Raw genomic sequence first — 27,626 nt, 5'->3', positions numbered from 1 at the left:
CTCTGTTGAGCCTTAATTTCTAATCTATGATGAAGGTATTTTCATGTCCCCACAATTTAGGAAGAATATCTTATTAAACATTGTGTCAGGTTTAGAACAAATATTTTTCCTCAGAAGGTAAATTACTGCTTTACAAGATGCATCGTGGCCCGATGTCTTGGCTCCCAGTACTACTTATCTTCTGCATTGTATGATGGTGTCTATTTTTGCCTTTCTAAATCTGCCACTCGTCTTGCCCACATATCTTTCAGGGACCCAGAAAAGAATACTTCTGTGAAATCCATTTTTCCCACCCAAAGAGGCACAATAAGCTATAGATAAAAATTTGCCCACCAACTGAGAACTGCCAAATACACCTGTGTATACTTCCATTGTTAAGAAACCAAGCCCCCATCCTCTCGGTAAACGTGTGCTGTTATCTCTCCCTCCATAGAGAAGTTCTCTGGTGTTCTGCACTGCTGCTACTAAATTGCCAGCAGGACAGAAAATAGGATTATGTTGCCGCAGTAGCTGCAACATAGTTAAGATTTTGATTACAAGGCTGATTTTCTTCCCAAGCCCTCTCCAAAATGCTTGATAAAAGTTGTTTCAGCATCAAATTTGGCATGTGTGGTCTGTGACTAGCAGGATAGGAATATGTTTGATTGAATAACTAGGTGTCAATCAACCCAGTCGTCATTACCTCCACAGTTTCACTGTGAAACAAGTGTGTTACAGAAATCATAAATGATATTTATTAGAAAGGGCTCGGTGAGGCATTCACTGAAGCAAAGTTGAACAGTTGGAAGGCAGATTTTTAGAATTAGCATGTCAGATGAAAGCCTGCTCATGAGGGAATCTTTTTTTTTTTTTAATTTGGAATTGGAAAATCTCACAAGGCATTTCCACCCTGCCATGAATCTCAGGGACAGCCTATGGCTCACAGAAAGGTGAAATACCCAAAGCAGGAGCCATGTCAGGAAGCACTTTTGGTATGCTGCCTGTGTTTCTGTATTTCCTAACAGAAGCTTCCTAAATTCCAAATGGGTTAGTAAGTGCTGTGCTGTCAAGGTGTCCAGATCCTGTGTTGGAAACGTGCCAATCCTGGAAAGAAAAAAAATCCTTCTCCTTGGATTTTCCCAAACCCCCAAGGGCTTCTTCACAACTGGGATAGTGTTGGGAGAAGTACTGGCTTTCTGGTCTGGCACGGCTGCATGTGCTGCCTTGCTCCTCACGTGTCTTTGTGTGCCCATCACTCGTCCCAGTGTGACAGAGCAGTGGGGAAGGTCAGAACGTGGAGTTTGAGACCCATATCAAAAGCTCTGGCTTTTCAGGAGATCAAGGAAAGCAGAAAATAGTGTGAAGCTTCCTTGGCTGTCCTGCAGCCACTTTCCAGTTGCTAGTAGTTGGTACTTCTGCGAACCTTTGCTCTTTTAATACTGCTGCTCTGAGCCATCTGCCTAAATTACCTTGTGATCTTCCCATCTTCTGTCTGCTTCAACCTTACAACAAGGGAATAAAGGCAATACAGTGGTTTACCTCTGGATTTCTGTGTTCATGGAGATTCACAGGCAGAGCAGTGAACTCTGAAGCAGATTTCTGAACTGCACAGGAGCAGAGGAATGAGATGTTACCCATTTCCAACAAAGAAGGCATTTTGTGAGGATGTGCTAGTGGCAGCCACTTGGGAGCTCAGGCTAGGAAGCCGTGATTCATGTTCTAACTTTGTAAATGGGCAATTCTTAATTGTTGTGGGTTGTTTTTTCCTTTTATCTTTCTAATTTTTTTTTGTTTGGTTGGTTGGTTGTTTTTTGTTTGGTTTGATTTTTTTTTCAATAGAAACCCAAGTAATGTTTAGAGGCTGTGCTAATCCTTGACAAACTTGTTTAAACCGAAGTGATTTGCATTCATTATTCTAATATTTGCCTTCAGAACTGTATACAGCTGAGAAGTCTTCTAATGGGTCAGTCTGCCAAGTAAGGACTGAATTATTGCATTCAAGTTTGTTCTTTCTTTTGTTTTATTACATTTTCATACAGCCCTTGGATCTGCTGTCTGACCTTCCACTTGTAATTATGAGTTTAATTAGCAGTGACTTAACTTCCAGCTTCATTTCTTGTTAACAAGCAGACTACATGCAGTTCAGTAGCTGCACAGATATTTGGAAACTCAGGTTTTGGAGAGCTTGTCTGGCAAGATATTAAGAATCTCGGGGGAAAAAAAAAAAAGGATGTTAAAACAGTAGGCAATTTGCAAATTCAGGAGTTAAGAGTTTAAAGATTTCATCAAATTGATCCTTAACATTTGCACATGCTGTAGATGTTTTTGAAAGGCATCTGTATATATGTAGTCATGGACTGGATACAAATGCAGTCATATTTGCCTTTAAGTCCACATGTGTTGTTTCTTAAGGTGTTCCTTATTTGCATTTTAATCCCCAAGTTTCATGTGTTTTAGTGACAGCTGAAGATATACTGCAGCTTAGATGGGGTGATAGTCTGTCACTTGGACAACTTGAGTGCAAATTCTTTTTATTTCACAAGCTTTGTTTGATCTTGGCAAGCTTAGTGTCCTTTCTGTCTCAGTTCCCTTTCTGTGTAACAGAGTAACAATTGTTTTGGTATCTTATGTGGCATGATGTCAGTTTAACTGCTTTAAAGATGATAGCCAGAAATGACCATATTATAATAGCTCTGTAGCTCTCAAAACAGAGAGATCTTCCAGGTTACATACAAACCAGAAACAATCTAAAAATATTTTAAATAAAATGAGGAAAGTGTTCTGAAGATGCCAGCTGGAGGGAAATGAACAAAGGTTTCATCTGCTGTAGCTAAGTGCATTTGATAGGGTTGGTAGCAAGAAACTCACAGGAATCCCTCTGTATTTGCAGTGGTTTTGCCTTGAAATTTCTCATGTTTGAAAACAGACTTTCTCATTAAAATCATACATGCCTTTCTAAATACGTCATTGGATTTTCTTTTGTTATGTTTAATTTGTGCTGTTTTGCAGTGTCTGTGCAGCACCTCAGGCACGTTGGCAGGAGGCATGTATGAATGAGTGTGATAAAAAATAATTATCAGGATTATTACGTAAGGCCTGTGAGCAAAAGCTTCAGTCATTAAATAACTCGATTAAGTTCATCCATAAAAAATAAAGGCTAAAAAGGAGTGTAAGAAAGATGCAAGTGAATGAGCAAGGACGAAAACTCAAGACTTTTTTTCTTTCCAGAGTGTTCCCTGTTTAGACCACATCGAAGAAATTTTATAGGAAATACTCTGGAGCCTGTGCAGCAGGGCAGCAGTGCTAAAGGGCAGAGCTTGGCTCAGGCACAGGACAAAACACTGTTGTTGCCAGTGCTAGAACCCCCATTGTCTGTCTTTACATTTCACTTTCATTGATGGTGTTGCCCAGTGTGTGCCTCTGGGAAATCCAGGGCTTCAAAAAGTCTAGAGCCTTTTAAAATGCTTTCTGAATGTTGGCATATGCCTTTCAACCATGGCTTAAAATGAAACCTAATTACTCCTATCTAATTGAGCAAGCAGGCAAGCAAATATTTCCTGAGGACATTTTTCTGGGAAAGAAATGAGAATACACAGCTGAAAATCAAGACTGCATTCCATCTATTCAGTTGCCATTATTAAAAATGTGGCATATATTAGAGATCAATGGCAAATGAAGAGATCTGTGATTCCACACCCTCTTCAACTCTACTTTTATGACATCTATATTGTAGCATCTCTTAATTTGTTCTTGTTACTGAGAAGTTCTGTGACTTAAGTGCATTGAGGCATTAACATTCATATGCATGAGCACATTAGAGAAGAAAATTATTTGGATATGACGTTAGCAAAATCTACCATCTGTGCATGTAATAAAATGATTTTTTCATTATTTTTTTCTTTTGCTTTGGAAGGGTAAAAATGTAGCAAGAGCCACAACCCTCATGACAGCCCATCAAAATGTACAAGGATTAGTTCAAAGCTGAGATTTGATACACAGTCCCTTCTCAACTCAGATTGAGTCACCTTTTAAGTCAATTTTTCTCAAATTAATATATGTTGTTCACTGGCTGTCCATAGAGTAGTGTAGCTGTACGATTTCTGCATGCATTAAATATCATTGGCTCCTGAATTCAGCCTTCTTTGTTGTAGTATGTGGTTTCTTTTTATTACAAGGATAGTACCTATGGCTTATTTTGTTGTGTTTTATCTTCTGTGTGACTCCTAAGGGGTAAACAACACAAAATGCAGTAATAGATGATTTTTGCCCAATAGAGCATTTGTATTTCTGTCGGTTTTCTCTAAAGAAGCTGATTTAATGTCTTATATGAACTGATAATACAATATAATATAGCAGGATATTAAAACGGCAAAATAATTATTACTATAGCAATTCAAATAGAGATGGCCTTAAAGCTTCAGACATTTTCACTCCTGCAAAAACTTTAATATTTTTTTCCACTGTATCAAGTAGATATTTATTTGACCTACAATGCAAAATTACCTAACTGCTTTTTGCGTGTTAACATACTATAACATGTGTTTGCCTAATGGCTATCTTTGATATTCTTTTGGACAGACAGATACTGTTACATGCCTTTATGGTAAATATCTTTGTATTTAAGTACTTAAACATATAAATACTTAAGAATTTAAACAAAGACCCTCAAAGTGAGAAGCCAAGTAGAGCCTGAGAAAATATAAATATCTTCGTGACACTTGGTAGTGAAAGAGCTGCCTGGGAAAAAAAAAAAACAAAACAACCAAAAGAAACCCCAAAACCAACCAACCAAACAGGCCCCTCCCCCCAAGAAAAGAAAAAAAAAACCCAAACATAACAAAAAAAAACCAACCAAAACCAACCAACCAAACACATAAAAAAAAAAAAATCAAATCAAAAACCTATAAAATTTCTTTTATTTTATGCCATTTACCTGTGCTGGTCAGAGTCATTGGTGTAATAGGGGACCCTATTATAAAAGTCATGCAGGTTTTGCTATTATGAGGTGCATAATTGCATTCACAGAACTACCAATAATTAGCACTTTATTGCAGTAAGCTAATTCTTTTGAAGCAATGAGATGAAGTTGAAAGTAGGTGTACCTACTTGTATAAGGGAAAGTTGTACTTATTTGTTTACTTGCTATCAGCTCAGACAGGACATAAATGAGCTTCCAGCTCTGCTAATCTGTTGCATATTTTGGGAAATGTTTCATTTACTCTTGTAAAATAAACCATCTTCTCATCTTGCACAGTTCCTCACCAACATCTCCACCTAAGTAGTGCTTCTGTCATTCACATACCATGGTTGTTCAGCACCAGAATTTCTCACCCACCTGGCAGCAAAAGTAATTTTCGCACCTTCTGTTCATTGCCATATATTCAATTTCAGCAGGCTGACTGTGACTGTAAGGAACATGCGCTGAACTGTTTATTTCTTTAGATTATTTTGGATGGAGAGAAGAGTTACAGTGCACAGTAATCTGTTTCATGTTGTACTGATGAAATCAGCCATAAATTAAGAAATCAGACTTTGTATGGGATAGCTGGGGTACAGGCATGTGTGTTTTCATCAGCTCTGTTGTGGGCAGAGGACTTCAGGAACTTCAGTTGAGGGATGACACAAACTGCTTTGTGCAGTAACATCTTAGAGCGTATAAGCTTATTCATTGGCATTGAGGAGGATTTATTTTTGATTCTTTGATTTTTTTCTCCCATGTATTTCTAGTATGTAATTAGTCAAATGGATGCACTACTGTTTTATAATCAGAACAAAATGCTTGTGGTTTTCTAGGTCCTGAAAGAGCTCTTGCTGACATTATAACAGCTTTTTATAATTTATTCTTATAGCTCCTCATGTTAAGATAGTTTGCATCTGTGTCTTTGATATGGTTTCTTTCAGGAATTGCCAGCCCTTCTGTAGTCCTGCATTCTTTAAGTCAGTTTCCCAAGAGGCTTTCTCCTGCAGTTCCTGAAGTCTGTTGAGGTCTGGTCTTTTGAAATCCATTATTTTTAAGCTGTTACTCTTTTTTTATTTTCTCTTTTTTTTTTTTTTTTTTTTCCTCTCAGGATAGTGAGCTCCATCATCTTGCAAACACTTTTAAACTGGTCGCTTTTCTCTTTGACATTTTCATGCAAACCTAAAATAGCCACTTTATAATGATAGAAGATCATTCTTTTCACACTTAAACTCTTAACACCTTAAATGATATATAGGATGGTATTTCATCTTCTGAAATAAAAGCTGTTCCAATACATTCTCAAATGTTTATAGACCATCTCTGCCATGAGGTGGAAAACTCTAAACTTGCCAGTTAAAGAAAAGGCTTTAAAAATTGATTATTCTCATAAAGAGATTTAGAAACTATTCCTGATGATGTAAAAAAAAACAACCAAACAACCAACGAACCAAACAAAAACCAAAAACCCCAAAAAGAAAACAACCAACAACCAAACAAGAACAGCAAAACACACTTTCAATAGATGCAGGTTATTGGTGTTTAGAGGGGAGAAAGAGCTGGGCATTCTTAGTTTCCCTGGAGACTGTGATGCTACTGTTTATTACCATAAGTGCTTCCCTATTATTTCTTAGTTCTTGTACAAGGTTTTCTAGAGGGAAAGAAAAAATTTCTGGAAATATTACTGTATTGCTAAGGGATGATTACATGTGTTCTTTCCACTTCCTGGGCTGATCAGCCTTACCGAGCAATGTTCTCTTCTGCACGCTTGCCCCCATATAACATAATACAGTTTCCAGACTCATCTGGAAATGAGGGAGAGAATGGTGTTGCCTTAGAAAAGTTATTTTGATATAGCTGCCAAATTTCCATTAGAAGAAATGTAATCACATGCACTAAAGTTGTTTGCCTTCTGAACTATTAAAACCAGCCTAGGAGAATAAGCCACTGATTTAATTGATTTATGAATAGTCATATCTATCTTAAAAAAGAATAGAAAAACATCAGTCAGAATAATGACTGTGTTTCTTTCATATGGCAGTAATACAATTTCCAAGCTCATATTTCAAGGTATGTAATTAGGCTACCCAATAAACTAATTAATCTCAATATAAGAAACAGCTAGTTGGTTTTTATGCAGTGCTGTGAATGTTCCTAGCATGAGATTCATTTTTTCAGGCAAGACTTGTGTTCAGGGTGAGGAGAGACAGGCAAAAAGGGTAAGGTCTCTTTTTCTGTTTACTTCAGAATGAAATGGGGAAGTACACCCAATGCTTGCAGTCTTGGTCCTCTGAGAAACAGGCAAATGGGCCTTCAGACTTTAAAATAAGGATATGTAATGCATGCACTTTAGACATCAGGGATAACTGATGAATGCTGTATGTGCTTCCAGTATTAATGAAGAGCCCTATGTTTTGATTTCCCAGGAGTACCCAGCACATGTTCTAGCAATCAAGATGCCTCTTCAGAGTTCTTCTGTTTTCTTCTCTTTTTAATGTCAACATTGATAGCTTCTGCTTTACTCCCTGTCGTAAGGGAAGGGTGTGAAGCTCTTTTCCGGCATCATTTTTACCTCTGACATATCTGAGCCACGTGAATTCATCCAGCCCTTCCACCCTGGCTATGGGACTGCTGACGCTAGTGCAGGCAGCAGCCCAGAGCTTTCTGCACCGAGATCTCTTTTCTTGCAGGATGCAACAGCTCCTGATAAATCAAAACTTAATAAGGAGTTGAGTAGGACCTTATCCCACACTTGGATTTCATGGACTTTAATGGAACTCCTCACAGTATAATGATATCATAACAGTCATTGTATAAAGTACCATTCGCCCTGAGTAAGGACTTTATAAGCCAGAACCAAGATAAGCCAAGCTTATCAGTCCCCACTCTATTTAATTAAAAAGCTACTCTTTGTCATCTGAGAGCAAAACAGAACGGCAGTGGTATCAGTGCTTATAGCACTAGTTGAGAAGGGAAAAAGCAATTTCTTCCCTCTTGATCTTAATCATTAATCATCATTAGGATTTTTAGCTTCCAAATGTGTATGGTAAAAGACATCAGCATAGCAAACAACTTAAAGTGCATCTGCATAAATAATAGAGGTAGTTTGTTATTTTCATTATATGTAAAATTGTGTATCACTCGCCAGATGTTTTTGATTCTAACAATATGATTTTCATGCCAACTTTATGATATGTTTTAGGTGAAGTGACTAAAACCTGCTGTTGGGACTGAGTTGCTGTTAAACACCAGCTGCAGTTTTTCTTTTAATTAATAATTTATGGAGTAGAATACCTTGCTTTAATTAATGTGTTAACCCTTCAAGCTACTGCAAGAAAGGTTGGATGGCAAAGTGTTTTAAATGTTGAATCAAATACAGAATATGGACCCAGGCTAACCCGGATTTTTCAGCAAGACTGATTATTGCAGGATGAGCAGCAATTGCTCATAGCAATTATCCCTTTCCAGTCTTTTAACTGAATCTGCAAGCATCTTACAGATGTGCTGTTGTGCTAAAGCTTTCCTTGATCTGTTCTGAAAATCTGTCCAGTCATGTAGTAGTTTAAGTGTGGATCTCAGGATACAAATTAAAGCTCCAGCTTTTGACAACTTGGGCCTTTAATGTGATTACTCTAAATGTCTCTTTTTCAGTCTACTACTTTCCATTCTTAAATTGCGAACATGGTGGCCAAACTGGTACAGGAAAGGCATGGACCTGTTGGAGAGGGTCCAGAGGAGTGCCACAAAAATGATCAGAGGGATGGAACACCTCTCCTGTGAGGAAAGTCTGAGAAAGTCTAGGTTGTTCAGCCTGGAGAGAAGACTCTGTGGAGACCTTATTGCAGCCTTTCAGCACTTAAAAGGAGCCTGTAAGAAAAATGGGGACAGACTTTTTAGCAGGTCCTGTTGTGATAGGATGAGGTGGTGGTCTTAAACTAAAAGAGGGGAGATTTAGGCTGGATGTGATGAAAAAATTCTGTACAATGAGGGTGATAAAATCCTGGCGCAGGTTGCCTATAGAGGTGGTGGATGCACCATCCCTGGAGACATTCCAGGCCAGGCTGGATGTCGTTCTGAGCAACCTGATCTAGTCCAGGATGAGCCTGCTCATTGCATGGGAGTTGGACTAGATGACCTTTGAGGGTCCCTTCTGGCCCAAACTATTCTGTGTTTCTTTGAATATCTCAAGGTTATGAATTTGTTAGAAATACAGAAAAAGAGGGTGGTGAAGAGAGGTCTTGTAAATGCCCCTTGTAAATATAAAGGAAGCCTTCTGATTTCTCTCCTTCAATTAAATATCAGATAAATTCATATGCAATCATAAATGCCCAGCTATTTGAGAAACTTCATCCAGAGCTCACAGTACAGGTTGCCAGTGAATCCAGCTTTGAAATGCAAATCCCTGGAAATTAGTTCCATTGCTGCCTCTACTAATGGAGTTATTTGTTATGCTATTGTTTGCTTTTGAAGATATTTTCAAGCAAAGTAATCATATCTTCTACTGTAAGGACCATCATGGTTTCTTTACCATATGATAACAATGCAGAAAATCTGGGACATCCAGAAAGAAAAAAATCCAAGTAAGTGACCAAAAAAAAACCCCTAGTTAATGGAAAAATAAGCAATCTAAGTGACTTGTGCTTTTATTGCCTGGAGGATGTTTGGAGAACAGGATGGTTGGAAGTATAGTTAGAAACACTGGACTAGCAATCAGGAGATGTTTAGCTTATTTCTAGCTGTTTAACAGATTTCTTTACGTGCAGTGCTGGACCACAGCCAGTGTCAGCTCTAGGCAAAATGAACTTCTACAATCCAGCAACAAGTCAAGTCATACTTGTGCAGATCATTGCAGATGATTGTAGCTGCCAAGGTGGTCCTGAGGGCATCATTTAGAAATAGCAATGCATAGAAATAACCAGAGGTCTAATTTTGTTTACGGAAGAACCTGTTTTACTGATGATGATGAGAATCCACTTTGATTTTTGGATCCAAATTTGAGTCTCACAGCCAGAAAATACGCAGTCTTTTTTTGAAAATGGGCATGTTTCCTAAATAAACCACTGGAAGACATTAAGATATTCTGTGAGCAATAGGACACAGCCTAGTTGTATGGATTTTTGTCCTACATTCCCCACACTTTGAGTTTAGCAAAAATACTGCAGATTATTCTCAGATCAGTAAAGCAAAAGTGCGATTTCAAGTGATGATAATAGAACAAATTTCTACTGCATCTTAGGCTCTTAGAAAGTACACAAAGCCTAAAAATGTTTTGCCAATACAAAGTGACTAATTAATTACTGTTAAAATCGTAAACATGACAGTGTATCATTTATTAATAGCTTGACAGACTTTGCATTTCAATGGGTATACATGCTGATTGTTCCCTTCCTTTAAAACTTAATTATGTAGTAGCTCTGCGGGAACAGAGTCCCAGTGAAAACGATCTGCAGTGAAATCATTGCAGTATCAGGAGTTTGGAAGACAGTTAAGTTTTCTTGTCTTTCCCTTTGCATCTAGGAGCTGAGGCTAGTGGAAGCTGTTTCAAATAAATGAAGTAATTGTGGAAGCTGTAAAAGTTCTGTTCTTCTAGTATGTTGTATATATATTACTTGGCTATTTTGTTTTGCCTTTTTCTTACTGTTTATACCTTTGTCTCCTATCCTGGAAACCCTTGAGCATATGCTTTTGTGTGCATGAATAACCTCACTGATCTCAGCAGTTCTGGTCTACCTGTTAGGTATGCCAGGTACCCTAAGAAAGGAAATTTCTTTGAGGCAGCAGGAGAGAGAAGGTCCTGATCTTATGCTGGAAGGGTGACAGAACTGTTGCCATGACATATGACACAGGAGACATGTAGCAAATTCCCTGCTCCTGTGGCAGAAATAAGGCTGGTTTTAGCGGTAAATCCATAACTGAATGTTATATTTTGCTTTTGGTTGCACCTAATATAAGGCAGTGAGTCCCAATCCAGATAAAGTCTCATAGATGCCACCACACTGGCATCACTGACCATTATCATCCTGAAAACAGGTGCTGCAGTGCCATTACCTGCTGAGGAGTTCCATCACTAACTATAGTAAAAGTCTGTGGTTGACATGGCAACGTGTTCTGTGACACATACCAATTGATTGGTTTCTCCACTGCAGGGAAGTCCCTGCTTCTTTGAAATCACAGGTAACAGCTGTTCCCACTCCACTGATGATGACAAGCGCATACATAGCCCTGACTATCTGCACTGTTTGTCTCCTTCCGTGATTTGGAAATGTTTAGTCCTGCTGTGAGGTCTGTAACTCCATTGATTCAGTGTAGTTTTACTCTGTTAATGCTTATGGCTTCCCTCGTAGAAACTCTGATGAGGCTTTTTCTGTTAAGCCTTTTGTTTAGAGTAAAGTGGATGCTATTTTTCATGGACAGCTGATGAAACAAGTTTTATATAAACTATAGAATGATATATTTGCTGGTGAAGGACTTGATCCTGCTGAGTGTATACTAAGCATGCAAGGACTGCTGCCAATTTCTACTGGCCTACCCCTATCAGTAAAGATTTTGTTCAGTGAATTTGCGGAAGAAACCTGTTGCTCTGCACAGCACTGCACAGAATTAAGAGTATTTAAAGTGACTTGATTTGCAGTGAAATAGAACAATGCAGAATTTGATCATATGACTACAGAGAAGTTGGCAATTTAACGATTGATTTAGGAGCTCAGCTTGATTATTCATAATTTCAAAGAAAGCAAGAGATGCACATATTAAAACATGGACCTAATTTGTCTGAAGTCTAAGGTTGTTAGATGTGGAGATAAACTTGCTTTCCTTTTAATATTCTCTGTATTAAGGCTATTGTCATTCCCACAGTACTTTGAACTTGGCCTCACTAAAAGTAATCTTTAAATTGCCCCATCTTTTAGTTTATGTATCTTACATCCAGTTTAACACACACTAGTAACATTCCTATATGGACCTGGAACAAATGTTGGAAATTCATAGAATCTGCCATAATATTTACTACTTTTTTAATGAGCATTTACTTTGTATGCTCACAGGTGCTAAAGGTAGGTCAATTCTAATGCTATCTCATTATTCACCTAATATATTGTTCTTTCCAGTATAACTGAAGGCTTACTAAACATTGGTTGCATTAATGTTTAGAGGCACTGCTATTGCTTTTTCTGTTTTTAAGTGGACTTGTGCTTTCATAGTTTGGGTTCAGTAAGACAGTGAAACTTTTCATGTAAGTCTCTGAATCAGTGAGACTATCATCCCCTAGTGGCAATTTATATCCATAACAGATGGATTTATGTTGTGGTTTTCTTTTTTTTTTTTTCCCCGGTCTTCAACCAGTTAAACTATTCAACTTGGGTAGACTAGTTCTAGAGAATGTCTTTCCATGGCAGTTTGGACTCAGTTTCAGATATCTTAAGACAAGATCTATCCATTCATAATTTTTACTTAACATGGAGATCCAAAGCCCAAAGATTGTTCATCTGTGAGTAACAGAGTAAGGCTGAAATCCTTTGCCTTGCTGCTTTAAAAGTGGATATTGAAAATAAACAGGACCCAGGTCAGGACTTGGGTTCTGAACGGAATTATCTTCCACTCATGTATAAATTATCCATACCACCACACTACCACCCACAACCTTGATTCAGCTTTGCAGACTGGTTTCTTGCTTGAGGACATGTACAAATGAAAAGCTGATCCTGCAAAGCTTGCTTGGTTTACAAGTCCATCTCTCAGTGGGTGAACTGCTGTTGTCACCAACACTAAATGCTGTTTTCTCATTCATTCTCATCGTCTTGGCAAATACACCCATGGAGGAAGTAGTTCTGAGCAATTTTATGTCTTCAAATGTGGAATGTTTTTCTGCAAATCACAGTAGGCAGAATTCTCTTTCAGCTCTTTCAACTCATTATTTTCCATGGGTGATAATTTTATCAAACAAAGCTCTTTTTGGAAAGGATTTTATATTCTAGGTCTCAGCTTGTAGGTATTTCTTGGGCTTATACTGGTGGCATAAGGTGTCAAATCAATTCAGATACTTTAATTTTTACTTAGAAGTTTAGTGGGTTTACTTTTTTCCCAATGTGCAAAGCACGTATTTCATTCTCATATATCCTGTTGAGGATACACTTACAGTTAGGAACTGCCCTTATATTTAATTCTGTAGATGTCCCTGGGGAAAAAAAAAAAAAAGAAAAAAAGAAAAAAGTTTAAAAGAAAATAAAGTAGTTTATAGGTATTTAAAAATTTGAAATTTAGGACTTGTACCGTACATTTTATGTATGCATTTCTAAGCCTTCATTTAGGCAGAGAAGCTTAAAAAGTCTCACCATCTCTGGGACATTTTATCTTGATGGCAGCCATCACCTAAAATATTATGCTGCATTGAGCAAAAATGTCAGGGCACTGGCTTCCTTAGGTAAAAGAACGTAGCTTTCTGTGCCAAATATGAAAATGGCAGCAAATTTATTTTACTGTCTCTATATGACTTAAGGATTAATATTAAGAAAATTAATTAATTTTAGTTAAAAGGAATTATTTATGTTTGACAAAACACATACTACTGTGAAGGAAGAGGTTACTCTGAAGTGTACTCACAACACAGAAGAATGAGGGTGAAGTGCTGGTCACTACTTCTTTGTCTAATCTTAGGCTTTACTAATGCTAGTGGCATATGTGCAAATGAACGAACAGTAGCCAAGCATGAAAAATCTTGCATATTTTTAAAATAATAGTGTGGATTCAGAAACAGTGAGATATTATTTTTCCATAAGCACTAGCAGACTAGAAAAATCCCCAGCTTTATAGTGTCAGAACACAGGCAGTTGTGAAGGTTAAGGAGAAACTACTTCTAAATCAAGGAGCTGTCAGGATTTTCCCATTATGTTTTTTCCAGGGCTGAAGCCAAGATTAAGGGCTACGTTTATGTCATGGTTTAAACCCAGTCAGGTAACTTGTTCACTCCCTCCCCCCCCTTCTTTCCCTCCCCCTACTCCCAGAGGGATGGAGAAGAGAATCGAAAAGAATGCAACTCCCAGGGGTTGAGATAAGAACAGTTTAGTAACTAAGGTATAACACAAATCACTGCTGCTACCACCAATAATAACAATGATAAAGGAAACAACAAGGGAAGAGAATACATCACCTCACCACCAGCTGACCGATAACTCCCCCCCGCCCCCCAGCCTGACCAATCTCTGACTGATACCTCCTCCAACCCTGCAGTCCCCCAGCCCTTCCAGCTAACTCTCAGTTACATCCTGGGCATGACGTGCTGTGGTATGGAATACCTCTTTGGCTAGTTTGGGTCAGGTGTCCTGTCTCTGCTTCCTCCTGGCTTCCCCTCCTCCCTGGCAAAGCATGAGGCTCACAAAGTCCTTGGCCAAACCAAAACATTGTTATCAGCTCTGTTCCCGAGCTGAAAGTCAAAACACTGCACTGCACCAGCTACCAAGGAGGAGAAAAATGAATGCTACTGCTGAACCCAGGACAGTTTATTACTGTGATGTAAAAGACTATTGCTGGATGATCGTGGTGCCAGCCAACTGGCCTGTTTACAGTAATAGATTTTAAACACAAGTCCAGATGTGCAGCTGGCTACAAACTTTTTAAAAAATGAACAGTAAGGATGAAGAAAATCTCAATAAGCAAGTTGGGTTTTTTTGCCTCTCTTCCTTGATCCTTTAAGAACTTTTAATTAAAAAAAAAAAATAAAGCTACTATGAAGAAAAATAAAATTCACTTTTTTTTTAATTTAGAAATGACAGGAGCCTTTATCCTTTTATTTTTTAAAATACTTCAATCATGTCTGATGATTCTGATGACTTAAGATGGGTTAATTGATCAGCAGTTACCTCAAAGCACATAGTAACAGGTTTAGTCTGTCACTTAGATGAGATTTGTTTATATTATCCATTCAGAAAGTCTTGGGTTTATAGCAATTCCAGAGTAACATAAGCCTATAGTGGCAGCACATTTTTAGTTTATATGTCTACAGCTGCATGAGTCTTTTACTGGAAGAAAACATCTCCAGAAAGTGCAACTTAATCAGTGTAGTTATTCTAGCAACTCTTTCTAGTGGTCTAATGATAAATGCCAGTACAGCTATTGCCTGACTGTTTATTCTGCTGCATATGGTTTATGTCAATATGTTTCAGAAAATAAAACAAGCAGAGAGTCCAGTTTTCAGTTGACTCTACAGGATGTAATTGCAACTCCATTGGAAATTATGTGTCAGTTGTTGCATTTTTCTAGCAGGCAGAACTACACGTGTTAAATATTTGGCTAGTAATACAGTTTTAAAAGACACTCTTTTTGTTTAGATTGACCACAGGTACATTTACTTAAATGAATGGGTTTACATGTACTTGTCTATTATAGAAATCACACAGTGGATGTATTTATCTATAAATTGAAGTTAGCCTCCTGTAACTGTGAGGAACATCAGCTTTTTCTGCTTTACTAGCTTTATCTTTAATCACACTTACAGAGAGCCCTTAATGGGTTGTGAGATCCTATAACTGAGGTGGTAAGGTATATGGGGCATCTTGTTGTGCTACACAATTTTGTTGCAAATTATTCTATATATTAATTCGTGAAACCTTTGCTATAGTAAAGTGAGGCAAGAATTTGAGTGACTAAAGAAGGTGGATCCAGCTAATGACTGGTTGCAAAAATAAAGCTTAAGAACCCTGAGAGCAGCTGCTTCTAGAGAATGACACTGTTATAAAATACAACCAGTATCTGAAATGTAGCAGTGAATGATTTTGTCTCGTAGTGGCTTATTGGAATTAAAATAACAATGTTTAAAAACTGCATACGTGCTTACCTTAATTCACCCTGTAAAAGCCAGGAGATACTAATCTCCATTCAGTATCTTTTATATATGTGACTGTACCCGCCATGTCCAGATCTTCTCACCTCCCTGTGGAGATACTGAGCAATGCCACCACTTTCAGTACAGAAATATATGGAGACATTTTTTTTTACAGAGTAAGAACTGTGGTCTAGACCATTCCCAGTCAGAATAATTTCTGAAATAGGTTTTTGGCTAAGTGGTCCATTTGGTAAAGGCATAAGGTTATTTTCTCACTGAAACAGTCACCATCCGTCTGAACTTCTGCTGCAGGAACTGCTCGCAAGCTTGGTTACTTACTGTGCCCCTCACTGTATCTTTTGGCAACCTCATAGGATATTTCCAATGTTAGTGCAGTATGGAGAATTTCCTGTGTCTGTGGCTATTCTTACAGTACATCAAGTAAGGTACTGCGAGAAAGGCACACATAATCCTTACGACATGCAATACTCCACATTATCTCTTCCAAGGAAATTCTGCCAACAAAGGTGCAGTAGTTGCCTTATCACACTGAGGCAAAAGTTGTGCTTCCCTCCCTTCGATCAGTACTGATTATCTGTTTATTGCAAAGCATTTGATACAAAGCCTGCATTTACTCACTGTGCCCTGTGATGCTCAGTGAATTGAAGAAACTGTGCTTTTCTGTGCTCAAAAAGCAACATGTACTGTGCTTTTGTACAGTACTGATTGTCAATAAAATGTAGTTTAGGTAAACCAAAAATACTGTCAATAAAGAACAATTTAACTAAAAGGCGTATTTCTGACAAATCTTCCACAGCAGCAGAAGCAGCAGAATTGATCCAGAAAATACTGACATTATTTAAAATGCAGGTTTAATTACTTGTTTTTAATATCCAAACTCTCATGTTCAGACTTTCAAACAGTATAGCAGCATGAGCAGTAGGCATTTGTAAAGTTGTTATCAGCTGAAAGATCTGTTAAAAAACAGCTAAAAGGTTTATGCTTCTACCAAATACGCACTCCTACACACGCCAAAATCCATACACTAAACCTAGTGTGAAAAAGGTTGCCACAGAAACCCTCCTGTGTATACTGAGTATCTTTCTGCATCATTTGTACATAGAATAGACAGAAATGTGTCTTTAACAGGCAGATTGTCCATTCCCAGGATGTAAGCAATTCCATGGGATATGATGAAATTTATTTTTAAAAATAAAGACAGAGCTAAATGCAGCATGTAATCATTTTTGGTCGAGACTGGAGGAAAAATGGTCCTGTTCAATGAAATGTACAGGAAACATTTAGGAGAACAGAATTTAACTTTCAGGATTGTTAAACAAAGAGAGAAATAAAACTGTCACAAATTCTTTCATTTTTCATTAGAATTTTGAATTTCCAGCAACCTTCAGGGTGTTCATTCTGTACTTTACCAAAGTGCTATGTACACAGCTAAAGAAATCAGAAGGTTTGGGACTTGATGTAACTCCCAGTTAGTCCAAATCCACAAATGTGCAATGTATATAGAGAAAAACTGTTCACACAGTCTTACTTAAAGCTGCTTAACAGCTTAAAATGATAAAAAGTCCTTAACACAATTTAAGAACTTAAACCACTTAAACAGTTCAAAGCAGCTTGTGAGTTTGAAGAGTTCTGGCTGGTGTGGGAAAGGCATCCCTGCTGAGCTGCAGCCCTGGGGACAGAGCTGGCCATACAGGAGCCCTTTTGGAGCCAGACTTGGGAGGCCTGGATGTGACATGATGGAGAAGAAGGAAGAGTTTTCTACATAGTTTTATATAGTGTTGTGTATATGCCCGGATTGCTTTGCTTTTAAATAGTGTTGGAGGGGCTTTTATGTGGGTGTGAGGTGTTATCAGTGGCATCCTTGTGGTGAAACAGAGAAAAGAGTGTACTGTCTGTTGTATGGAAAACAGTTTCAGCTCATGGGCCAAGTGAAGTCTCCTTAGTGGCATTGTGAAGAAATCTTCTGCAAGAGCTGCAAGGCAAAATGTTTTGCTTTTGTGGCTCCAAGAGTTGGAGGCAGGTGGGAGGTGGCATGAGCTGGCCTTTCAGATGTTTTGAGGATTTTTTTTTTCTAAAAGATTGTTTTGGAGAGAAAGAAGTGAGGGGAGTAGAGAGGGTTGCTTCAATTTGACTGATCTCAGTGTCAGTCTGTTGGTCATATCAGGAGTATGTTGCGTTATTATGTGAAGTTATACATTATAAAATGCAAAATAAACCAGTTTGGTTTATTTCGAGACTGAGATCTAGTTTGGTCCCTGCATGGGATGGTCAGTGGTTGAACGTGTGTGTGTGTATGCTCAGATCAAAAAAATGGTGGCACTGCACAGAAGTGATACTGAGGGCATAGGAAGGAGGCAGAGAATAGGAATGAATGTACATAGGTGGATGCTGTTTCTGATGCCGGTGATTCCACCTTAAATGTTTTGAAACTTAGCCTGGTTTTCATTGATGCAGGCAGTGATTTACACCTTTCTGTGCAGAAAAGGCTGTAAACCAGGAGTGAATTACATTCTGTACCATTTGAAAATAAATGGTGCATTCACAGCCACTCAGGTTGAGGCCCATTTACACTTCCAGAGTGGTATGATGAGTAAATGAAAGTTAGGCCTGTATGTGAATGAAAAATGCCTGTTTTACCAGAGGCTGTGAAAAGAGAGAGAGAGAAGGAGAGAGAGGGAGAGAGAAAGAGAGAGAGTCAGTGGAATTTGTAAGCAAGACTTTTGTTTGTTTGAAACAGCTGTATTGATTGAGTCAGATGGAGTATTAGTGTAACTGCAAACTAATTCCACTGAATTCTGCAACGTATTTCTAGTGATGCTGATGGGGCTGGAAGTTTGTATTTATTAACTAATGGTTTCCTGTGGTCAAGTAAGTCTTTGTTTTGCACTATGTTACTGTGAAAACTTAGAATTGTAACATTTAACATGAATGTTATCTGTCTAAAAAAAAAGTCTTTGCTGGGGTGAAAAAAAGCTCGGATATAGTTAATACAGTATCAATACAATTACATTACTCCTTTGCTTTCTTTTATGATGAGAAAAGAGATATGCAAATGTTACTCAGTGAGGGTAAGTGCTTTTTGACTAATGACATAGTAATCATTTCTTGAATGAAATCTTGGGTAATGTACTGCATAATACTAATATCTCAATATCGCTTGAATTTCAGAACATTTCAGGATCTGTCCAAACAAATGGATATATCTTATGGTACAGTCAGGGATTCAGCAGTGTATGAATACTTTAAAGCAAAAGGGACCAACCCTTTGGAGCAGGATAACACATTTGCTGAACTGTGGAGGACTATCAGTAAGAATAATGGAGCAGATAATTGTGTATCGAACCCTTCTGAAGGCATCAGAAAGGTAAAAGTAGATCACAGGGGGGTTAATTTAATTTTTGTGCTGTATTAATGTTGTTTGCATACCATTAATAATGTTCAGTCACAGGAAAGCACCTGTATTGTCATTAAAACCAGAAAAAAAGGTCCCTATCTAGTCCCTTCCTTCTAGTAACCCAATGGCAGGTTAGAATCATATTTTGGGGTCATGGTTTTGAATGTAAGTACTTTAGTTCTACCTAAATCTTCAGTATGTAAGTCCTTCTTTGGATCTGGCCATAAGGTTTCTCAGTTTCTTGAGAGCTCTGATAATACCATTTTGAATGTCATTCTTTACATTATCCAGGTACTGACTCCTGTCATTTCAGTGGTTTGTTTTTTTTTTTTCTGAGGTGGTGGATTGAGCTTACTGAAACATGAGCAAGAATCAAGGGATTCACTGAACACAGAATTATTTCTCCTAGAACAAAATGTTAATGCAACATTTTCTTTGTTTATTCTAAACTTTAAAAAATGAACTCACATGTTGCTGTGCTTTCACATGCTCTTCGCCATGCTTTTATTTCTCTTAGATATGACCACACACTTATTCTGTAAGCCTCCTGTCATTTATTACAGCTAGATTTGCCTAAGCCAGACATGTAACTGTAGATTGGCAGGCTTTTCAGAATACTAATTATACTGTGTGTACGGGACTGGCAGCTCCATCCTATCTATGTGATAACTTTTCATATTAAGTTTGATTTCAATATTGTAGGATGATTTTTATATCAGTTGATTGGCTCATTCAATTAATGTCAACAATAACCAAATTTACTTCAGTCCTCAAAACTGACCAAGGCTGCTGTTTGATTAGACACTTGCATAAATTTGGTTGAATGTTTCATAACATTGCCAACTAACCTGTTGTGTAGTTTAAATGTTGCTCTTCATAGCTCACTGAGCTCTTTGAATGGAGACAAGTTTTTCATGTCAAGCATTACAGCTAGAACTTGTTTTTTCTAAAGGAGAATTGATGATGGCCAAGGAAATGGGACTTCCCATCCAGAAACACGTACTGCTGTATGAAAAAGAAGTAAATGTGCCTTAAAAATGTATTTTTACAAGAAATCTAAAATTTCTCTATCATGAAAAGATCCCCAAACCATTTTTCTGAATGAGGACTTGCCTGACACAATGCAAAAAATAAAACCACCCAAACCAAACAAACAAAAAAAAGCCACTATTATCCTTTCTCCCCTCCTTCTTCTTTCCATTTTCTTTAGACAGCATCACAGCTCAGCTGCAGTTACAAAGAGAGCAATGCCGCTTTAATGTAAAACAGGAGAGTGCTGCTTATTTGTGGTACAGGCAGGTATTTCAGATATTTGTCTCTATTCCATTTACCTCTCTCCATTTTCTGGAGATTTTCCTACTCCCTTTGACTGCCTAAAAACAAAAGGATAATAGTGGAACAAAGTCCTGAAAGCTTTTGTGGCATTTGGTTGCCATGGCAGAGGTCTCCAGACACAACACAGTCCCTGTAGCCACAATGACTACCTCCCATTGTCAAGGCACAGCTTCTGAAACACTGGTAGAGCTATGGAAAGGGCATTAATGTACTGCAAAGTCACATAAGTGACAGAAGGATGTTTCAGAGCTGAGGGGGCAAGTTGTTTTTGTCGTACACTCACGGCAGTTGAAAGCGGTTATTAAAGATGGAAAACATTATGCTATTCATAAACATCTCTGCACAGCATAGGAGGAGGTTACCAGACAAATCACTGCTCCATACAAAATGCTATTTTGACACTTGAGTTTTCTGGTACTATAAAAAATGAGGATTGACTAATGCTGTCATATAGAAAGTTTCTTTCTGGGTCAAGCTACAGACAGGATCCTGAAGAATCATGCAGTATGTAGCTCCTGCCATCTTATCCCAGGTGGACATTGGTACTGGAAGTGCACACATTTCTAAGCCATTTGAAAATCTCAGCAAACTCTTTGCATAATACCCACTGGCCATCGGTTCTTCAAGGCAATTACTAATTACTACAACATATGTAATAACCTGTGACTTTTTTTCACTGTGGGCAGCCATTTTTTGCTTGGAAAGAATGAAGTAATATGACCCTTATGTAATCCTATAGATATATATCTTATATACATATAGGAGAATTAAACTGTTACCGTTGTATTTTCTAAAGGCTGTGCTTTGGTGGAGACTGTTCTCCTGTCCAATCAATTTGGTGCCAAAATTTCTCTGAATCCTTTTCTTCGTGTGTTATCACTTTTGATGGAAAGTGATCAAAATCAAGTACAGTGCAAAATGTGAACGCATCATTGATGTAGGCAATGACACATTAAGAGTTTATTCCTTCCCTTTTTTGCTTCCTTCAAAAGATTCTGTCCCTTACTGAACTCTAAACCTTAAATCAGAGCATTTCTTATTGAACAGTCACCTCTGTTCATTTTTATCTTGAAAGTAAGAGTAATTTTAAAAGTTCAATTAATAAGATTTTTAAAACTATATTTTCCAATAATTTATTGTGCACATCAGATTTTATATTGTGAATTATGGTTGCTCATCCATATGTTTTCAGGAGTCCTCAAAAATTTCTCTATTTCTTGACCCCTTTGGAGTAAAAGCAAATGCCTCCTTAAACCTGAATATATTACATCCTTCAGTGGCTCCTTAGTTATATTAATTTTAAAATCATTTGAACAGGATTAAATTACATGGTTTTGATTTTATTAGAACTGTGTTGCTTCTCTTAAAACACTTCTTTATAGATAGTAAATGTTACCCAAGCAGTTTTTTAACTTCTCCACTAATCCCAATGTAAAGGTTACTTTTTGATATTTCTGTAGTACCAGCTATATATTGGGACCAGTTGCAGTGACACTGTTCTGACTGTAAATTAATCATGAAAGTTGCATTATACTGGCACTTTAGTGTGGTAGCTTCTTCATAAGTTTTAGATACATCACACATCACTGATCAATTGGAAATTCATCCTTTTTTCAAGTTATTATTTCTTACCATGCTTTCTTTGAAAAAATCCATCATTTTACCATCAATAAGTCAGGACCCTTTGAACAATATTCTTCCATCTCCTCCCATGTTGAAGAGTGACAATATGAGGTTGCTTACAGCTAAGTATTATTGTTCTTTTTGCGGTCCTTATTATATCTAGGAAGCAATTTTCCCATGCCTTTTATTTTCTATTTATGATTATGAAGAAATATATTTCATATAAGTTTTGCCTATGGGGTTCTTTTATTCTTAAATCTGCTTTCTTAAACCTCTTCAACCAAAGATAAATCTGGTGACTTTGGTGTAAATCATCACCGTAGTTCCACCTGGGTGGAATAAATGAGCTTTGCTTTGGCTGAATTTCAATTAAAGAGGTTTTTGAAAGTTTAACCATGCTATTTTTGTTTTATTCTGCAATATGCCTGCATGCTGAGAGTTCCAGTAAGGCCTTCGCAAAAGAACCAAACATGAAAGCCAATTAAAAGTCTAAAGTTTAGCTTATTATTGTTTTATTTTGTTCTTTATTCAAGCTATCTTACCTATTCTCAGCTATTTGCCACATTCCCTTTTACCATCTTTCTCTCTGTATTATCTTCGCAATGATGTCTGATCACACTAGAAAATTTTGTGGGCCCTAAAAACATACAGTGCAGGCTTTAGTTGCCTGTCCTGTGAATGCAAGAGCCTCAGGATATGGATTTTTGCTGTATTGTGATTAGGACTCGGTTTCATGGGTAGGTACATCTTTGTCATATGCAGCTAGGTAGCCTTGAGACAGTTGCTGCTTATACATCCCATGGGTCATTACCACATTTCATGGAATTCTTAGTCTTCCTACTGTGCATATCCCTCAGGCCTGGAAGCTAAGGGGTATGCACATGTGCCCGCATGCATTCTTTCACGTGACAAAAATGAATAATTTAAACTACTTTTTAAAAGTTTTGGGTTGATTTTTGGTTGAAAGTGTCGATTTGATTTTATTTGGCTTTTGCTGCTTGCCTACTGAAGCTATAGAGAATGTAACACTATCTCAAACACACATGTATGTGTGTGGGTTGTGTGTCTTGTACATACGTTTTTCTAAGTTTGACAGATTTTCTTTAAATTGAACAGACAATACTGCTTAGCCGTCACAACAGGTATTAACAGGGATATCAAGGATGCTGAATTTATGCAGCAAATAAACACTTGGTCATAAGGAAGCCTTCCATGCAATGAACACACTAATAGTACAAGGTCTTCACTCTCCAGAGAAGAACACTAGTGAAAAAAGTTTTGGAAGAGTCAAATCTTCCCTTAGGAAAAAGGGGTATTTCAAGATTCTGGTTTCGGCAATCAAAGAGGGGAAACCGTCTTACACCCAATATTTCTGGGAGTTGAGAAGCATGCATTACTAAGAGTTCAAAACTCAGATTCCCGTTTATGCTAAAATGATCAGGCTGTCAGGGAAATAATGCTCTACAGATGTGATTGCACTGGATAGAATTATTTATGTCACAAAAAATATGAAATTTTTATGAAGAGACCTGTCTGACTTTGTGTATTGACCACTTACAGTTGTAGGATGTTACTTAGGACAGTAACACTGCAAATGCAAGAAAAGTAGATCTTTTCAAAAGATCTGATGTCCAACATTGGAAGTGTACACAGCTCTTCTATATAAAGTACAGAATGCTGATGCTTGAAAAGGAAAATCAATAATGTGACCTGAAATCAGAACATCTAGACATTGACTTATAACTGAAATTGAGTATTTGAGGAAGAGTGTGTTCCTCAAATATTACTAAGAAAAAAATGAGGAATATATGAGATGGGTTTTTCTTTTCTAAATTGTAAATTTGAAAAGATCACTTACAGAACAATTCTAAAACAACCAAAAGATACAGCTGTCTAAAAGAAACAAACAAGCAAAGAGAAAAATGCAAGACACACTTTAGCACAGTGATTTTTTCTGGTTTTCTCTTTCTGTACATCCGTCAGCAAGTTTTAGCTCTCTAAAAACAGGGATTTTGTATAAATTCTGTGTACAGTATCAAGTGCTGTTGTCTTTGCCTCAATTAGTACATATTTTTAATGCACTTGGACAGTTTTCTATTGTAGGTAGCAAAAGCCTATGTACTATTTACCATAAAAAACAATCTGCCTGAGATGTACAAAAATGGGACTTTTGATGGTCTTTCCCTGTCAGGAAGACCAATGGGACTGATGCCCATTGCCTGTTGCTCCTAACCAGGTAGGAGGCCCATCAGCACCACTGCAGATGTGAAAGCATAAAATGTGAATTTTTAAAGCCCATCACAGGAAAAGTAGAGGGCAAGATTCAGAGATTTGCTGCTAACAACCCAGTTAGTTGTATGTGATCATTCAGAAAATACCTTTGTAAAGCACATTTTAGGCTTCCAAGAATGTGGGCTGCTGGCTGAATAGAGGCTAGGTGCCTTGAGGAATCACTCCCTTGCCATGCTTAACTTTTTACACATCCTTGTGTTAATAGGTTATGAGCCTTTTCTGCCTGTTGCATACAGTAAACAGTAACTTGTTTGTTCTTTCCTCCTTTGTGCCACCATTACCAGTTTAGGTAGACAGCCAGGCATAGTATTACAATGCAGATGTGGAAGTCTTGCTCTGGTCTGGTTTCATACAGTGACATCAAAGTGAGAGATATTTTTACGAACATGCTAGTTCAGTAAGATGTGTCAGGTAAATCAAAGTATGATTTTAACAGTAGTCTTGTGGCTCCTATTTTAATAACTCCTGCAAGGCCCATACTGTAGTTCAGATTTTAATAAGGTTTTGTACTAGTATATCAACAGTTCTGTGGCTACATGTATTAATTGCTGTTACTCTGAATTCACCAGGGAGGTGGCAAAGGAGAAAGCAGGGACAAGCCCACAATGGAGCATGCCTTTAACAAAAAAATATTTTTAAAGCGGTCAGTACAGGCTCATTTAAATATTTTGAAAGAAGAAGGATATAACATTTTGACTTTGGTCTAACACAGAACTGGCTTGAAGTTAGAAGGAAAGTGGGGAAAAGATGTGGATTGTGGCAAATAGCTTACAGAAAATCCAGACAATCTTTGTTTCCCTGGATTCCACCCACTAGAGAATAACTCACCCATTTGAATCATTGTGATGTTTAAACAGCTATCAGAGACTTCAGAAAGCTATGGTTTATATCAAAGCATGGTGAAGTAAATTAGCTTAATTGCTCAACTGAGGAGTCCAATATAATACAATAACTAACGGAGTCTTACAGCCTTAAGATGAAATCAAAAACTGAGCTTACACAAAAATGGAAAATACATGGAAGGATGAGCTAATTCTGTGTCAAAGCTGCAACCACTGCCTAAGGGAGCTTATGGGAACCAAACAAATATATGCAGGACTTCAGTTCTCCACCTTGCCTTGTTCTAACCTAAAGAAAGATCTGAAATAATTTACTTGCATTAGATGTTCCAGCCCATCTGTTCCATTGTGCTCTGTATGTTCACTAGAGACTTAAAAACATACTACTTAAATATATTAGGAAACTAATGATTACTAACCAAATAAAATGATGACTTTGATGACTTTTTTCTTTACAGAATCCCTATCCAGGGATGTTTCTTACATCTTATGTTAAGTAAGGTGATTTACATTCATCATATGCACTACATACAGGCATTGGTTTAAGTCCCAATTAAGGCTGATATGAGTGGGTGTGTGCTAAATTAAAACAGTGTTTGTCCCAAAACTGAGATAATAGGAGATGCTGATGACCGTTCTTACCTGTGGAAAAAAAAAAAGGAAGCTCAAAGCATGCCTTTTGTTCGAGGACTAACACATTTCTTGGAAGGGGCTTTTTCTTTTGTGAAGAAAGCTGTAAAGTTACAGTTTCAGTGACTGTGATGACTAGGAAGCATCTCTTAATGCTTATACTATACTCATGGTGTTACATGAATGTATGGAGCCAGTCACACTCCATGTCTCTTACAAAACATACATCAAATTTCATCAGCGAAGGCAATAGCTTTAATTTATTTTTAATATCCTGTTATGTAAACCTTGCCTACAATTACAATTGTCTATGTTATCCTATGTATTCCTATTAAAAATGGAATACATTTTAATGAGATTGGACTAGATGAGGTACTGCTGGGAGCAAAGAGTATTAGAAATGTACCAAGACGAATAAACTCTGACCTAATGGAATACTACCATAGAGTAATGACAAGCTCAGGGTTTGTTTGCTTGCATGGGTTTTGTCTTACCTAGAAATGTAATTTGGTTTAGATCATGTTGTGCTCATGCTGTATTTACAGGCAAAGAAAGGAAACTATGCTTTCCTGTGGGACGTGACAGTGGTAGAATATGCTGCGCTGACGGATGATGAATGCTCTGTGACAGTCATTGGAAACAGTATCAGCAGCAAAGGATATGGGATAGCACTCCAGCATGGAAGCCCCTACAGAGATCTTTTCTCCCAGAGGTAAAACAAAACAAAGCTCATTTTATAGGACTTCTCTCTAAAATTAGCAACCATTTATGATTCATGTTAATTTTGGCAGTTATTGAATAAAGGACCATAAATAAGTGACAGCAGACATGTTATAAATTAAGGCTTCAATAAAGCTGCTACTTCTGCTCCACATGCACCAGTCTAGAGAGGAGGGGACTGAGGGTGGTGTTGGCCTCACACCTCCAGGCAGCACTGCCTCTGGCAGAAAAAGGGCTGATGTCCTCACAGCTTTGTATGGTAAGAGATTGAGGAGAGATCTTTGATTCATGCTACGTTTTGATGGCTGTGAAGCAATATGTTGCTCCCTACAAGTAAGCAAGTAATAATGCCCTGGCTTATCCTTTAGTGTTGGGAGAGAGGCTGAAGATTCACAACAGTGCAGGAAAACAATAATTTTTGGGTATCACATGGGATTGTGAGACTATGAGACTATAAAACTGTGCCATTTATTGATCTTTGAGCTACCAGCTAGGAGTATCTTTTCCATGTGAATGCATACACTGAAATGGAGACGTGCATTTTTGCAGGCATGTGTGGTCTCAGCAGAAGGTGAGCGGGTGCTCTGTTCCAGGCAGGGAGCTGAAGCAAGATTTCCTTTTCCTCCTTGTTTATAAAGAGGAGTAAAACTCCAGCTGCATAACCAGAGACAAAGCTGCCTCAAGAGAAAAGATTGTTAGTAAACAGCTAAACGAGTTACCAAACTAAATCCAAAATGAATCATTCATGGAGAGAAGGGACACTTCACAAGAGACAAAACAATGATTAATTAGCAACTGTTAACACAGTAATTCAGGCATTAAATAACAGCATTGAAGTAAAATCTTTTGCATAAACTACATTTGCTGAAGTAAATGAGTTGGTTGCTGCTTAAACAGATTCGTATTAAGTGGCACAGAAATAGTAGCATGCTTAGTCTCACATGATTTTGAAATTACTGTGGGAGAGCAGCAGTAGAGTGGATTGAGCATGTCACTAGTGGGACCAGCTGTTGCAGCTGA

General features: G+C 37.7%; 1 protein-coding gene across 3 annotated transcripts in view; it reads left to right on the top strand.

The window, feature by feature from the left end:
- GRID1 (glutamate ionotropic receptor delta type subunit 1) overlaps positions 1 to 27,626 on the top strand; it is a 596,456-nt gene that overhangs the window by 545,351 nt on the left and 23,479 nt on the right. For all 3 annotated transcript variants that reach the window (XM_061449455.1, XM_061449436.1, XM_061449445.1), the window contains 2 exons: positions 18,942 to 19,137; positions 26,432 to 26,598. In XM_061449455.1, coding sequence (XP_061305439.1) covers positions 18,942 to 19,137; positions 26,432 to 26,598 — 363 coding nt within the window. The remainder of the gene's footprint in view (positions 1 to 18,941; positions 19,138 to 26,431; positions 26,599 to 27,626) is intronic.

This window comes from Pezoporus flaviventris, unplaced genomic scaffold (genome assembly GCF_033815535.1).
Source record: "Pezoporus flaviventris isolate CSIRO_AGI_PZ_B2104156 unplaced genomic scaffold, CSIRO_AGI_Pfla_v1 ptg000001l, whole genome shotgun sequence".
NCBI classification, from domain to species: domain Eukaryota; kingdom Metazoa; phylum Chordata; class Aves; order Psittaciformes; family Psittacidae; genus Pezoporus; species Pezoporus flaviventris.
Note: the sequence above shows the minus strand (reverse complement) of the source record. Positions and strands in the feature narration are given on the sequence as shown.